Source organism: Astatotilapia calliptera, chromosome 22 (genome assembly GCF_900246225.1).
Source record: "Astatotilapia calliptera chromosome 22, fAstCal1.2, whole genome shotgun sequence".
NCBI lineage: Eukaryota > Metazoa > Chordata > Actinopteri > Cichliformes > Cichlidae > Astatotilapia > Astatotilapia calliptera.
In genome coordinates this window covers 546,123-562,500 of record NC_039322.1, presented here as the reverse complement: position 1 = coordinate 562,500, position 16,378 = coordinate 546,123, and the positions used below count along the sequence as shown (strand labels likewise).

At 46.4% G+C, this 16,378-nt stretch overlaps 1 protein-coding gene across 1 annotated transcript in view; it reads right to left on the bottom strand.

Annotated features, from left to right (window-relative positions):
• Positions 1–15,728, bottom strand: part of LOC113014725 (carcinoembryonic antigen-related cell adhesion molecule 5-like) — a 19,270-nt gene extending 3,542 nt beyond the window's left edge. The window contains exons 1-8 of the mRNA XM_026156438.1: positions 15,563–15,728; positions 15,099–15,416; positions 12,631–12,794; positions 12,386–12,515; positions 8,347–8,616; positions 6,454–6,735; positions 3,926–4,180; positions 3,048–3,165 (exon numbers count right to left, since the gene is read on the bottom strand). Of these exons, the coding sequence (XP_026012223.1) occupies positions 3,048–3,165; positions 3,926–4,180; positions 6,454–6,735; positions 8,347–8,616; positions 12,386–12,515; positions 12,631–12,794; positions 15,099–15,416; positions 15,563–15,617 (1,592 nt within the window). The 5' untranslated portion in view covers positions 15,618–15,728. The remainder of the gene's footprint in view (positions 1–3,047; positions 3,166–3,925; positions 4,181–6,453; positions 6,736–8,346; positions 8,617–12,385; positions 12,516–12,630; positions 12,795–15,098; positions 15,417–15,562) is intronic.
• Between the last annotated feature and the right edge of the window lie 650 nt (positions 15,729–16,378).

The window sequence follows — 16,378 nt, the reverse complement described above, 5'->3', positions numbered from 1 at the left end:
TCAGGCTCTGCGGGAGCATCGGCTCACTGCCTGAGCCTGCAGGGCCGACCGGTCAGAGCACTCCCGGTGTTCCCCACTGTCAGGTCTATCCACGCCTGCTCTCACACGGGGAACTCCGGGTTTCATGTGAAACACGATGTTTCCTCAGCGTTGCAGCGACTGCACCTCAAGGCCACCCTGGGCAGAGATGGACGGGTTTCTGGTCTCCGACACAACGAGGTCTGTCGTTTGACATTTGTCCTCAGTGTGGGACGTTTTCATCCAAAACACCACCGGCCTCCCTCCGCAGAGTGGCAGGATGACGGGTGGTGTGTGTGGGTGGTGCCACTCTAACCTGACCTGGAAGCAGAAGTGAACGCTGAGCTGTTCCTCGTGTTCTCGCCACCCTGAACGTCAGCGCTGCACCTGCAGGACTTCAGCCTCTGCGTTGTCCAGTCCTGATCATGCATGCTTTGAGTCATGGCTGACAGAGCTGCACCCAGGGCTAGCCTCAGCTCCACCCTCAGCTCCACCCTCAGCTCCATCTCTTGACCCTAAATCTGTAAACTGAGACTACAAAACTGGACTTTCCCAAAAAATGGTTTTACTTCACAGCAAACATGTCCATCTTTGTGCAAAGTCTGTGCTAGAAGTTGCACTGTGGGTAATGTAGTCCCCAGACTGTGACAAGAACTGACAAATAAAAGCACACATCACTGATGCTCGACCTGTTCTGCTCATTTCCTCGTGTTTATTCCTGGATTCACAGCTCAGACCAATCTTGTTCTGCAGGTGGGGTGGGGGCGGGGCTTCTGAGCTCACAGTCAGAGCTGTTTTCATGAGATTACCATATTTGGCATATCAGCTCTCCATGACATCATCCAGAGCCTGGAGCAGGAAAAACTGAGATGTTTCGAGGACCTGTGTTTCACTCTCGTACCTTAGTGTAACATTACTGTGAGACTACGTGTACAACAAACTCACACTGTGCAGCGCACAAACAGCATGTTTGTGAGTTTGCACACTCGTCTGTCATCGCCAGTCTTTATCTGCTGTCACTGCCTCGCTCCATCTCTCGCTCGCTCTGGGTGTGTGTGTTTAAGATGCCTGTGTGTGATAGCTGTGTTTGTCTGAACGTACGGTTACTTCCTGTCTTTCTTGTTTTCCACTGACCGACCGCTACAGTCCCACCTACAGCTCCGGGCTCCCACCTGCCCGGCTCGGTGGCCCCGGAGCCTATAGAGACGCTCTACCATGAACCCTCTTTAACCAGGTCAACATGTCCATCGGGGTGTCACACAGCATGGAAGAGAAAGCTCATCAGAGCATGCCCAGATCCTGCTACAGACTCCCACTGACCAATCAGTAGGAGGAAATAATAATACAGATTCCTTTCAGAGAAAACCTTGTTGCTGTTACATTTATTCCTAAAGAACGAAACACCGTGAAAACTGCTTTTCCTTTCCAGGAAATCACCTCTTTAAATATTTAACATTTCATTTACGTCTCCGCCTCTTTCACCAGGGCAGAGCTAACAAAGGTGACCAGCTCCAGGATGACAATCATCCATCCACATCTCCACCGTCACAGGAAGTCATAACAGAACAAAGGCCTCCTGTCACCACATCGGAGGGGTCAGTCCTTTACCCGAGACATCAAGAGGTCCCGTCACATGACAGCGGTCTGTTAAGAAGACTGTGCTCGCGTCCGCAGAGACAAACGGGCTTCCAGCCGCCTGCAGGTGGACGAGAACAACGTCCCCCACCAGGTAATTCTGCTGCTTTCGTGTTTGTGAGATTCCTGCAGACACACTTCATACCTGTTCATTCATTCACTTCCTTGGAACTTCAGGTACCCCCCCCCCCCCCCCACACACACACACACACACACACACACACACACTTCCAAAGGTAACTTCCTGTGTTGCGTTGCTTGGTTTGGCTGCAGTGAGTAATGTGAGTGTGTGCATGCTGGAGGCTGCGTCTGTGACTCATCAGACTGTTCTTTGTTTCAGCAGCGCAGCTTCCTGCTGTGTGTCAAAATGCGATGCGATTGCATCACTCGCTCTGCTTTGGAAGAGCGTGCTGTGACTTCAACTGTAGCACCGTTTAACATATTTGTGTCTGCAGACCTGATTGTTTGCAACAGGGAAGCGTTTCCCCGATGATAGTCTGTCATAAAGTGTTCCTAAAGATACGACCGTGCTGCAGAACTCTAATGTTCTTTCTAGTCTTTACCTCCATCTTACCGGTGGAGGTGCTGCTCCCAAACTGTCGTCTAAGAAACAGCGGCTGCAGCCGGCTTGTGCAAAGGTGACAGTTACTTTTGAAATGGTGCCGAAGGGCGCGGCGGCTCTTTAATATCGGAGTAGGGTACATCTGGGAACATGTTTCAATACGCCGAGGCATGAGAGGAATGAAGTTTCCTGGGAGGTCATGGAGTGGGAGACAGCGGAGAAAAGCACAGAGCGGGGGAGTAACGTTCCTCACGCTGTTTGGACATCTGAAGCACTCTGATGGGAAAAATCAAAATAAGCAGCTGACTCTGAATCTGGAGTCTCTGGAGACTGACTCGGTGTGATCACCCAGCTTCTCCACGTTACAACACATTAGAGCGCTGCTGTGGCTCTAAAGAAACAACAGCCGTGCAAACAGAACATCTCATGAGCTACTGTCACCATGAACGACACAAACACTCTTTCACTGCTTTAAGCTGTCAGCTGCTTTGGGTCCACAGGTGGTGAATCTCACAGATATTTCTTTCTGTTTCCAGCTCCACACAAAGTGTTTTTCCCAGTTTGTTGAGGAACAACAGTATCTCAGTCATATCTCGTCAGCCAGTTAAAATCAGGAAACTACCCTCGAGTAAACAGTCTGGTTCAAACAGTTTGAGGCCAACGTTACTATCATTTTCAGCCACAGTGAGACCTGTTTTGTTGGTTTGGTTGGTTCAGCCTCGAAGCAAGGTGCCTCTCCGACTCAGCCGCTCCAACGCCTCATCCCATTGGCTGACCGACGTGCCCCCCCCCTGCATGCCCCTTTTAGATATCAGGAAGCAGGAGTACTTACGGGACTTTCTGTCGGCAGTAATGCCAGACGCCTACGACAACGAGGGCCACAGCAATGATGACAGCGATGACGATTCCAGCAATGGCTCCATCTGAGAGACCGTCCAGCGTTCCCTCCCCTGTAAAGACAGTCATTGGTAGTTTAGTATGGACATTCTCTGTGACTGTGTGTTTAAGTATGCATGACTCAGTGTGACTGTGATCTCTAACTCTGATTAATGTACGGGACAGAAGATAAAGGCGGAAACGCAGACCTCATTCCAACATAACAGTAAACAAGCGGCGCACCGCTACACCTCCCCGCTGCTAGCTGGCAAGACTGAAAGTGAGACTAGAGAAGAAGAAAACAGGACGAGTTTAAAAACAGTCTGATAATGTTCGGTTGGTTCAGGGTGGCGTCACCTCGTTAGTCACACTGGCCTGTCCGTGTCACTCCGTTAGATTACTCACAAATAAACAATGGAGCTGATTCAGTTCTTTTTCATAGTAACGGGACGCGATGTTATTTTGGTATTTTGTTTGTGGATTATGACGTTTATATGCTAAGAAAATATGCAACTAGGAATATTTTTTAATCTGCTGTACACCGCTTTGACGTAGAGCGCATATATATATATATATATATATATATATATATATACACACATATATATATATATATATATATATATATATATATATATATATATATAGAGTAAACTCTGACCTGGTGCTTCCTCATTGGTTGAAAAAACAAATATACAAACATAAACGTTCACGCCTGTAAGAATTTAAGAGGAGCGCAAAACTTCAGGCTGTCCCTGCAGGCTGTGCAGCGCTGAGGCAGTGAAGTCTGTATATTCATTGAATGATCAGTCTGGGCTGCATGACGGCGCTCACCTTGGACAGACAGGTTGTGGCTGGTGGAGGTGGTCTTGCTGGTGATGATGTTGTGTGCCTCACATGTGTACGTTCCAGCGTCTTTGTATGTTGCACTTGCAATAATGAACACCGCCGCTGTGGTTGTAGTTGCGGTGCCGTTTAACTTCCAGATGTAGTTGGCAGGAGGAACAGATGCAGCAGAGCAGGTGAGCTCCACTTGCTGATTGACTTCCACGGCTTTCCTAGCCGTTATAGTCGGTTGTTCAGGACCATCTGGACACAACATGACAACACAGCCGGTTTATCGTTTGGATTTAGGTGAAAAATGTGTCAAAATAAGAGCCTGGATATGACAGAAGTAAAACCCAAGATAAGTTATTTTTCTCCATGATTCATAATCACGAACTTGTCTTTACAGCGAACTTAATTATTAGCACGTCGGTCGTTACTCTGACTCTTTACTGATGACCATCAGCTGACGGAGCGTAACCATCCATCCATGAAATATTACGCCCTGGTAGTGAAAAAGGAAACTGTTGTGTGGACTCTGATGTTTCTACTTAAAACCAGGATGTGTGACCTCAGTAGCTGTGTAGTGTAACAGGATCAGAAAGGAGGCGACACAAAAAAAGAGAACCTGAGGTTAAAAACGATCCAAATGCCGTAAACTTCAGTTATGACCAATGTTCCCTCTAATGTTTCATGTGTGAGCGAACACACAAACTCCCTGAGCAGTACCGCTGTGAGCAACAGCAGACGTGTGCACTGTGGTCACGCCAGCATCGAATCCATCCAAGTTACATGTTTATTAAAATAATCAAATCACAGCATTTACATTTCTGTTAGACGACTTTTAATTACCTGCTTCAGCCCACTGACAATGAAAATGTAAAAAATCTTGTTCATGACCTGCAGCATGTTAACACTATTGGAAGGAAAAATAACTTCAACTCCAATTTTGAAAACACAACTTTCTTTATTTTTAATAAAGCTCTGACTGTATGATGAGTCTGTGGTCTGGGAGAGAGTCTGTAACTCTGTCTGCAAATACAGTAAATAATGACCAATGTTGGGCAATTAATTATATAGTTACTTCTTCAAAAAAGTAACTGAGTTTTTGCAGCTGTTTACCTAAAAATGCAGCCAAGGTGTTTTTAAATAAACATTTCAAACTATTTACAGAACAATCAGCTGTTCTGCATCAAATCTGATGCCACACAAATTATTTGTGCCGCTCCAAAAATCATTTCTGTCCACTATGAGATGAAGGAGAACAACAGCCTGATACCTGCAGGCCTGACAGCAGCAGATGTGTCACTGCTGTAACACCTGTAACACTCAGCAGGCGCCTCATTGTTCTGACACACACAACAACACTACTGACTACACTACACACCGACTACACACCGACTACACACTGACTACACAAGATTTGCGCTAAACGTCTCAAACACGCCGTCACTCCTAAAACTTCCCCCATTTCTTAACAACTAGATGCCATGTTTTGATTGGTCGACATGGTACTTTTTTGGACGAATAGGAAAGGGTGGGGGGTTGGTGTTGTCTTTGTTCACAGGCTTTCGAGCGTTTTCCTTATAAAACGCCGTTTTTACCGTTTCTTCCTGCAGTAAATATAAACAACGACAGTATTCAGGAAGAAAACCAAACATTGCAGATATTTTATCATAACTCTGGTTTTACGCGGTCGATCAACACAATTTAAAAACTGGTATAAAGTCCACACTTTGTCCGTCAGTTGTTCCGTCTGTCCTGCTCACAGCTCCAATGGTTGTACACGTTGTCATTAACGTGGCTTCACTCCACATCAGCCGCTTTGCTAAAACACCGGCACATGAGGACGCTGTCATAGCCTGTCAGCCACGCTGATTAGCTGCGTATATACGAATGTGAATCGCATCGTTGGCTGGACTGTGGGATAAGGTGGCATCGTTCTGATCCCATACGGGAGCAGCCAGTCACTGACTCACACTGCAGAACAGGATTGTTGAAGTTTTAATGTTATTTTTCACTTCAGGTTAGTTTTTTTGTGCGCAGTGCAGATTTTCTGTGCAGAGGCCGTGCCAGCAGTGCGCAATTGCGCACGCGCGCAGCTTAGAGGGAACGTTGGTTATGAGCAAACCTCACTTCTGATTCAGGGACATTTTTCAGTTGGCTCATGTAAAAAGCCTTTTGCAGGTGTAATTAAAGGTGGTACTACCTGATTAGAAACATATGCTCTCGATACACAGACACTGGAAGGTTACTGACAGAAGACTCTTAAATTAAGCACCGGATAGTGAAAGAACACAGTCCAAGGTATTACATCACGATATTCTTTGGAAATAACGACAGTGAATTTAAAAATGGCACGTCTTTGTTGCTGGAGCTGAGCTTACTGTCTCATATTTATACCTGCCGTGGATGGGACAGTGAGTGAGGCGTGTGCAGGACCTCTACTGTCTGACTAACACTGTGTCAAACACAGGCACATGAATGCATACAGCCCCACACACATGTTCGAGTATCTCAGCAAAGCAAACACTTACAGACGACCCGCATGTTGTAGTGGGCTTCTTTGCTGCTGACGGCGTTGCTGACCCGACAGGTGAACCTTCCGTTGTCGTCCTTCTGCAGCGGGCTGATCAGTACAGAACTTTCATCAGCGGCAAAAACCACACGAGGGCTGGAAGGCCCAAGAGGTTTACCATCTTTCAGCCAGTCTACCTTCCCCACAGTGCCCCCCGTCGCCTGGCAGCTGAGGTTTGCCGTGCTGTTGCTGGCGATGAGGTCACCAGTCGGACCGATGATTTCAACACTCGAGATTCCCTCTAGGAAAATTAAAGGGAGACACAAGGATGATAACGGTCTTCCTGTGTTTATTATTCTGATTTTACTGTGATCATTCTATTTTCTGGCACATATTACATCAATTATTAAAGATACATAAAGAAGTGATCCAAAGTGCAGTAAGGACTGTAAATACAGTCAGGATAGTCCAGGTGTGAGCATGTCTGAGAAAATGACCCCACTCTGCGCCTGATTTACAACCTCGGCAGAGCAAATTCCTGAGATGCTTCTGTCTTAGGAGCGAGTTTGAAGTCTTACCGGTAACAACATGATGTTCGTTTTCTAACTTACGGTCTCGTTCAGCAGAAACAGACAATAGAGTCAGGGCGTGGCAGGCCTTTGACTGACATGCTGCAACAGCGTGAGCATGCCTTTGCCTCCGTGTCTTAGTAACGTCTGATTTCAAAAACAAAAGACGCCGATGGCCGAATGCCAAAACCTCATGAACCAGTGAGCGGCAAGCTGGATCCAACACGTCCCACAATGCAACTGCACAGGGTTTCTGATTAGAGCCACGTCGCCTGCTAAACAAACACGTTCTCACTCCACACCTCCAGGTAGGTTGTCCTGTGATTGGGCGGTACACGACGGCTGCGGCAGCCAATTAAAGTCTGTTTTGTGAGCATCGTGACCTCTGTGGAGGTTGGAGGCTTCGACAAACTAAGAAACCTGATGCTTGAATCCTTAACTCGGACATTTAAAGCTATTAAAAATGAGCATAATTGTAGGAATTCTAAAACTTTGAACTCCGTGTACTCAAACTGACATGATCCCAAAGTAAGGGAAGAAGAAACATCCAACTGAGGGAGAAGAACGGGGCTAACCTTTCATTCTCTCTCTTGTAGTTCAGGCTCTCTTTACCGTTTGCTTTCCACTGATAAGAGCACCAACAGGCTCCGCCTCTTTTTCATCGGCCTGCCATCAGCCCTCTCAGGTGTTTCTGTTATGTTAGTTTCATCGTCTCAGTAATCTTGAGTCATTTTATGATCATTTGGGGGCTTGTCTATGATTTGAAGGCTTATAATCAATGATGTCCATTTTTAATTCACTAAGACTAACACAAGCGTGGCCTAGCAGCTGCTATAACGTTTGTGATTTTTACGCTTTAGGCTACAGTTTATCGTTTCAGCCCGCGAGAACCCTCCGTCATCAACAAAGAGAAACTCCTCAGGGCACAAACATGAAACCGGCCTCCAACCCAGCAGGTTTCTCACAGGTCTGCCAGCCCCACAGCACAGCCAGCTTGAAAACAACATCTTTGAAAAACATGAAGAAAACGAGTCCTGGGCTGTAATGACAGACGACTCACATTTTCTGTTAGCACAACGTTTCAACACCTCACAGGTGAAAACTGTGACGAAGGTCACGAGCACTTATTATGACTCATCCTTTAAAAGCCTCGGACAGAGAAAAGAGCAGGAGTCCTTCAGTATTATTTTCCAGTGTAAGAAAATCAGCACTGCTCAGTGTCAGCCATTCTTGATCTTCAAAACTGACTAGGTTACTTTTAAACATGTAACACTGTCAAAAGTGTTAATTTAACACTGGAGATTTTGCTGTGTACAATGACCCCACTCAGCCACGTCACTCACCCATAATGGTGAAGGAAACAGCCGGGGAAGGGACGCTGCGTTTGCTCTTGGGATTTTCAGCCCGACAGGTGTAGTTAGCCGCCTCCGTGTACCCTTTGATCATATCCAGAGTGGGGACGGAGCTGGAAGTCTCGATCCTCATCCCGTTATAGTACCACGTGAAGGAGGCGGGCGGCAGGGAGCTGGCCGAGCAGGTCAGGTTGAACGTGGAACCAGCCTGGATGAACTTGGGTGGATTTGCAGGCGTGATGGTGACATCATCAGGTCCGTCTGTGGAGAGGGGGAGTGCAACATGACTGTAAACAGTTTGTACTTCATCATTAAACCGACTGACAAACCAGCAGCTCTAATCGCCAAGATGGCAGCAGCAGAAACGTGATGGGTGGAGTCAGTGACTACATCCTTTCATGTGACATTAATACAGAATGACTGCAATAATTCCCTTTTACTTACTTTCCCTTATTGTTTGATAATTAGTGCTCAGAGATTATGAATGAAGTTATCTTTTCCCCACCAGTAAAACTCATCTCACCTCATCTTCATCGCTTAGTAGACCTGCAGGAATAACGAGCTAACAAATCAAGCACAGTCGTCCAGGCCTGAGACAAACTACTGCTTTAGAACAAACTCCATATGGTTGATTGTTTTCCTTTAAAACACCACAGTGAACACAGTCCAGCATATATTTGCTCGTTGTGACTCCAGCTCTACAAGAACAGCTTTTCCAGGCTTGTAGAGAAACAGATTTCGCCCCCATGGCTAACTGGGAGTTCCTTCCAGACCCGATGAAGCCGTCAGCTTCATATTAATTAATAACAGAGTTCAGCAGCAGTCGCTGTGGCTTTTCGCTGCCTCTCAGGTTAGTCATGCAGGAGTGGAAGTGTGTACACAGTGTGGTTAGCACAGACTGAGAGGGCGCGCCGTGCAAACACACAAACACACACATGCCTGCGTGTGTGAGTAGCAATGGTCACGTCTCACCCAGCAGTGACACCTCTGTGCTTACTGAGGACTTTAAATGCCGGGGTGTGAAGGACCGACCGGGCCTGACTCATGTTTGACCTTTGTTGTGCGGCAGGTGTGGAGCTCATTCGCTCATTCAGGTGCAACGTTACAAACAATGTAAGAGTAAAGACCGGGCTAACTGTCCAACTGCCACAGCTAACAGGAAATACCTGTACAGGAATGCTAAATATGCAGGTGTCACGAAACATGCCAGCATTAAGAGTATGCATCAGAGAGCCCTGAAACAGCAGGTCCCCCTCACAGCTGAGCTCGCTCTTTGGGAAACACAAATGTGAGGGCAGCGAGCGTTTGCACGTGTAGCTGAGATAAACAGCACTGCATATATTTGATTTGTTATTATTTAAATGGAATTTGTGTAATACTAAGGTTCCACATGTCACTGTTACAGTGGGGCACTAATCAGTGGGACACCGCTAGTAAACATGTTGCATGTGTGGGGGTTCCCAGCCACAGTTGCATGGACTCCACAGTGGTAAGGCACGTTCTCTGTAGCTCCTCCCCCTGTACTAAATGATACGTTTAAATGTGGCGTTTTATTATTAGTATGAGTTCTGAGGGCTGAAGGTTCCCAAAGTGCTTTTGATTACTTTGAAAGAGGAAAATAGGAATGGAACCTGCTTCTTATCCATTAAACGCTCCTTTATGTGTTTTCACTCGTGCTAAAGGGAGGAGCTGCCAGAGGTGTGGACTCGAGTCACATGACTTGGACTCGAGTCTGACTCGAGTCCAAGTCATGTGACTCGAGTCATTAATTTTATGACTTTAGACTTGACTTGAAAAAATGTTCTAAGACTTGTGACTTGACTTGGACTTTTACACCAATGACTTGGGACTTGAATTGGACTTGAACCGGTTTACTTGAAAAGACTTGATATTTTACCCCAAATATAAAATTTAACACGCATATTATATAGAGATTGAAAATGTGACGTCATTCACGGGTAGAACCGCAAAGGATTCTGGGAACTCGTGGCAAGCGGTACTAGCGCACGCAGGCTTTCAATTAAAATCAGTTATACAGCGATAAAAAGAAACACAAAAATGTCAAGAAGCTGTTGTATTATTAACTGCAATAGCCGGTCGCATGACAGCCACGGGAAGCCGACGGGTAAAGAGATCGGTTGTTATCGGATTACGTCGTTGAAGAGAAATTGTTCGAGCCATGTTTCCGAAGTAACAAAGACGCGACGGATGGCCTGGATTGCAGCCATTCAAAGATCAAATATAACGTCTCAGAACCCTCCAGCTCACAGGTTACTCTGCTCCAAGCATTTACACGAAGGTCAGTCTGCTGTTGTAGTTAATGCGTCATTTTTCTTAACATAATTGGTGATATAGGTTACAAGCAAGTCTGGTGCTGAACAGAAATGGTCGCGCTATGCTCCTTTATTTATTGTGCATAAATAGTGAATTGTCCTGACACAATATTGCGTTTCGCTTCTGTTATTATGGTACACTGACAAAAACATATACTTTTATTCACAGGATAAAACAGGTTTTTTGTATCACTAATTGCCCAGTACGATTACAGCATACAATATTATTGTCACTGCTACATTTCTGTGATGCTACCAGAAATTATTTCCACTACTAATTAATTACCGTTGAGCTCAAAGGTCCTATTAATAAACGGTTAACGAATGTGTATTTATGACGACGATTTGTGAGACTGGTAAACTTATGATACGTACGATGGTCTTTCGTTCTACACGGTGCATTTCAAGGTCCTGCACCCATCCGTCGGTAAACTGTACCTGGGCTTGTTGCAGTGACCTGAAGTTACTAAACTTCATGAGTGTATGCACTCACTCCAAGAACCGTATGATTATAAATATGCATATAAATATGCTACGATGAGATAGCTGACTTCATCTAACTAGCAAATGTTGTCCAGGCTACGTTGGTGATACAGTTTTTTTTAATGTGTATGATATTTTTGTCATGCGATTTTAAAGCCGGTCCTACAAGCGCATCCAAGAATAACATGCAGCGTATCTCAGAACTGTCGGTGAAAATTATTCTTGGAGCTAGGTTTAATTGAGCTGCATTTTAAAGAGGTGCAATTTCACAATTTGTGTATATTTTCTACGTTCACTATTTTGTCATGTGTTGAGAAAAACACAGATTTTAAAATTACATGGTCTAATATTTACATTTAGCATAACTGCAACATTATTTTTTCTTTTTTTTTTTAAAGACTCGAAAGGACTTGAAATTCAAAGTTTCAGACTTGTGACTTGACTCGGACTTGCCTGACATTACTGACTTGAGACTTGAGGATAAAGACTTGAGACTTACTTGAGACTTGCAAAACAATGACTTGGTCCCACCTCTGGGAGCTGCTGCTGTGTGGGTCCACTGATGTTGCTGCTGCTGCATTATATCTTTTATAATGTAAAGCCAGTTTTGCAACCAATTCCTGTTTGTAATCACAACGCAGTCTGCCATTAGATATCTGCTCCAGGGCGGTGATGAGCGCGCAGTCGTTAAATGACGACGGCTCATCTTTCAGAAAACTGCAGTCGGGACTTTTGTGGCAATCTGCCAAACTAGAATTTGTGTTAATCTGTGTTTTGATGCGAGGTCGGTGATAGACGGGAGGTCACGAGATGAGCGGGAAAATAAGCCCACGGCTTTCATGTCACGACACGTCAGCAGCCGAGGACGTCTTTCCAAGAAAACTGCAGTTTTTGTGGAACAGCAGGTGTGTATTACAGTTCCAGTTTCCCCCTCTGGGGACAAAAACACCTCCTTACACGTCCAACGCTCGCTGACTTCCACGGCCAGCTTCCAGCTTTCTAAGAGCTGAGCACAGACCTGACGGGGCTGAGCAGCTGAAACCGTCTGCTGCGAGGATGCAACCTCAGCCGTGCTTCCACATCTGCAGAAACTCGGCGGATTCTCTGCTACACTTCCTGTTGCGTTTGCTGCATGTCTGCCGAGTAACACCCAGACTAAAAGCCTCTGGTATTGTGCTCTGAACGGTGTCATGCAGTCCGGCTGCAGTACTTACAGTAGACGGTGAGGTTGAAAGGGGTGGTGGTAGATTTCGTTGTCAGCGAGTTAGATGCTGTGCAGTAGATCGGACCCACCAGGTCCGTCCTCAGAACATTTTTGATGGTCAGCACGCTGGACGAGTTCGTCTGCGATACAAACCCGAGGACAGAAGACAAACAATGAGGATGACTCAGGTAGAAGTGAAACACCGACCCAAAGATTCACATCAAACAACGCAGAAACAATCAGGGTTGAACTGACCTTTATCTCTGTGATGCGCGTGCCGTCGACCACGATGGGCACGCTGCCGTTGATCCATTTGAAGCTGAGCGAGGAGCCTATAGCGCTGCAGGTAAGAATCACAGTGCTGTTGTATTCAATGGCATCAGGGACGTTGGACTTGATGTCCACGTTGGAGACGGGCTCTGCAGGGAGGAACCAACACAGCAGCAGAGGACAGCATGAGCACAAACGTTCTTTCTGATTTTTTAAGGATTTTTCTCCTCGCAGCTTCCAAGAATGAATTGTTATTTTACATTTTGTCCTACCATCACTTTCTCTGAATACTCCACACCTTTTTGTCTGGCAGAAATGAGCTAAACACACCCAGCTACATCGTTTCTCCTTTGAATGAGGGCCTTATGGACGGTGCAGAAGCAGATTAAGCACTGCTGGATTGTTGGTTTAAGGCCAACGTTTGCATCACCTCCTCGTTTGTAGATGATGACTAACCAAGTAAGCATCGCCATAAAAGCTGAGCAGAGTTAAAGCAGCCTCTGTGTGCGAGTTAGAGCAGGTTGGGGATCTCAGCGAGGTCTACTAGCACTGCCTGCTGCCTTTGGCTCTCAGAGAGGGGAGGCCGACTCAGAGGACAAACATAAAACATTACTTCCTTTTCTAATTGGTTGTGAAGGACACAGGTTTGATTGGGTCGAGCCTGCTCAGGCCTTGCACTAGTTTGGGACTGTGTCAGGGTGTGTTAAGGCGAATATTTCCACAGATTAAAATTAATCAGCATCTTTATTTGTGAAATCCTACTACAAATGAGCAGCCAGCGGCGCAGGCCGGCTTCTCTTCATACAATTGTGCTCTGAAATCGTGATGAAGACGAAAGAGAAACAGAAGCAACCGGCTCGACTCGTTTGCAGTAATCCTGGAGCTACTGTTCACTGGTGATTAAGCAACAGTGGGTGTGTGGGAACGCAAAGGAGTGGAAACCAGTCGGCCTTCAGGAGCTTCACACCATCGCTACTTTGAGATTACTGTTCTAGGATAGCTTGGCTGATAACAGATAAGCTGACTGATCCACAGGAACATTAAAGATCCACTCTGGTGCAAAGAGAGTCAGTGGGTGTGGATATTTGAATTTGTGTAATTACTCCAGAAACTGCTTTACTGATTTTATCAGGCAACAAAACCAGCACATGATATAGATCCATAATAACTAGAGTATTATTGGTCAGCAGAGGTACAGGAGACAGAGAGACATGAGGGCACAGCTAACATGAAGGAAGCTGTTTGTGTTTCTCTGATTTCACTGGTGATTCTACACATGCAGCTTTTATGTCCCCGTAACAGCAATCAAGTTAGTCTTCTCTAACGTGACCTCCAAAATAAGAGCCTGTAGGCATGCTGGCAGGCTGAGTGGCAGGATGTTCCTGTTGGAGGTTTGTCATAGTTACAGCCAGCTCACATCACCTAATGATGCTGCTACTTTACAATCTAGCGCACAGATCAGTATGAAGCCAAGCTCTCTAAGCCAGCCCACAGCTGCTGCTGCACCTGCAAGCTGCTTTGTAACCCACCTCCACTCACAACAGAGCTCCAGCCATGAGGAGAACATCAAGCATCCACCACACATCCACACTGTCTGTGCACCACACACTCTGCTCCTTCTTGTTATCACATCCTCATCATCGAGCAGCTGCAGAGCAACACGAGCAGCGCTGCTGTGGTGACTGTCAGCCTTACTCTCCTCCTTATGCTGGTTTGGGTCTCCAGCAGCTGCTGAAGGACACACCTTGTTTTTGAATGTGAGGTCAGAGCATCAGAGCTGACACACACACACACACACACACACACACACACACACACACACACACACACACACACACACACACACACACACACACACGTGTTTTCACATCTTCGTGGGGACGTCTAACTGACCTAATGCTCTCCCCAGCCCCTGACCCTAACCCTGGGCCTAAACCATAACCTAACTGTAACCCTGACACTCAAATCACGCAGCTGAGTACACACGGCCACACTGACTGGAAGGTGCAGCGTCACGAGCCACGCCCTCACACACTGCTGGTTATTTGAAATGAACAGAGTTGTAAAGGAGCTCGCGCACCGGCAGTGTCGCGTTCACCTGTGACAAAGCAAACTTTTCCTCCTCCAGACTGCAGGGATAAGCAGGCGTGGCTCGCAGCTAAATCCCAACCAAACTGAATTTAGAAAAGTGGGCATTTTACGGGCAGCTGTCCCGTGGGTACGTTATAAGCCCCAAACTACACGAAGACACTTTCTGTATTTAATAATCGCGCCAGCACTGCTGGGTTGTTGGTTCGAAGCGACTAATGAAACACAGGGAGGAGGTGGTCACGTACAGCAGTCTGTTCCTCACCGTGATCAGCTCCGCACTGCTGCAGTCTCACAAGCTTCCATTTGTCTGAAGCCACACCTCTGCAGGTAACCGCACAGGTATGGCACACATTACTACTCACCGACCACCTGAAGTTTAGTCTCTCCGGCTAGAGTGGTATCAGATGTTATCACAGTGACGGTATAGTCCCCGCTGTCCCCAGGCTTCAGGGCGGACAGGGTCAAGGAGCCGTCGGTGGGGTTAAGCGAAACTCTCCCCGTGTAAGCTGCAGTCACTCTCAAATTTCCACCAACAAATGTAGCCACACCATTTAGGTTATTGAAAATCCAGGTTATGACGTCGATATTCTGGCTTGTAATCGTAGTTTTCAGGGTGACATTTCCCCCCACAAGTGCAGACACGGGACCTTCGGGCAGAATGCCCTGCTCCACGCAGCATCCTGCAGAGAACAGCCCACAGAGGCACATTAGACAATAATAATAATAATAATAACGAGAGTCAGGGAGAACATGTGCACACAGTAAAACTACGAAAAGCTCATGAAGCAGCGGAGCGCACGGAGCGCTCGGAGCTTAATCCTCTCACCGAGCAGCGGCAGCAGGAGCAGGAGCAGGAGCGACTTCAGGGAGAGCGGATCCATCCGGACGGTTCAAGTGTTCCCAGCAGAGAGAGACACGGAGGAGACGCGGCAGTACCTGCTGCTGTTAGAGGGATACACCCAAAGGTGAACGCGCACACGCAGACTCCCTATTTATATGCAGCCCGCCCTGCGTCACTCTTCCTGTTTCTTAAAGAGTTTAGATTTAAACCCTCCCACCTCCGCGCTCAGGTGCACCCCCCCACACACACACCTTACCTCTGAGACCACCGAGCGCGGTCTTCTGCTGTCCCCCGGCCCCCTGTGCTCACGGTGTGTCTTTACTTTGGGGGTTCTTGTGTTTGTTTCTGGTGTTTTTGGACACTGAGTGATTCCTAATAAAGTGGATATAACTCGTGACTTTACTGTTAGAGTCGTTTCCTGGAAATCAAACAGCATCTGCGGATGTTATGAAATGAACGTTGGATGAATGCATCATGTGTAACGCATCAAAGGCATGTCAGACACGTATGAGTTAGCCCATCTCTAACCATAACTGTGGTTGAATAGACTCACAAAGAAAGTGGACCTGCAGTTCAGTGAGGCGATGCTTCCACCCAGTGGAGAGACTATGACCTTATTCAAAAGGGTAAACTTGTATATATCCTAGGGTGACCATATTTTGATTTACAAAAATAAGGACACTTAGCTCAGTCATGAAGAACTTGCTTAAAGAAACATATTTAACATATTTAAACGACACCTCTGTGCGGTTAATGAATTATGAAATAAAATATGTCATATAGGTTTTACAAGTCAACAAG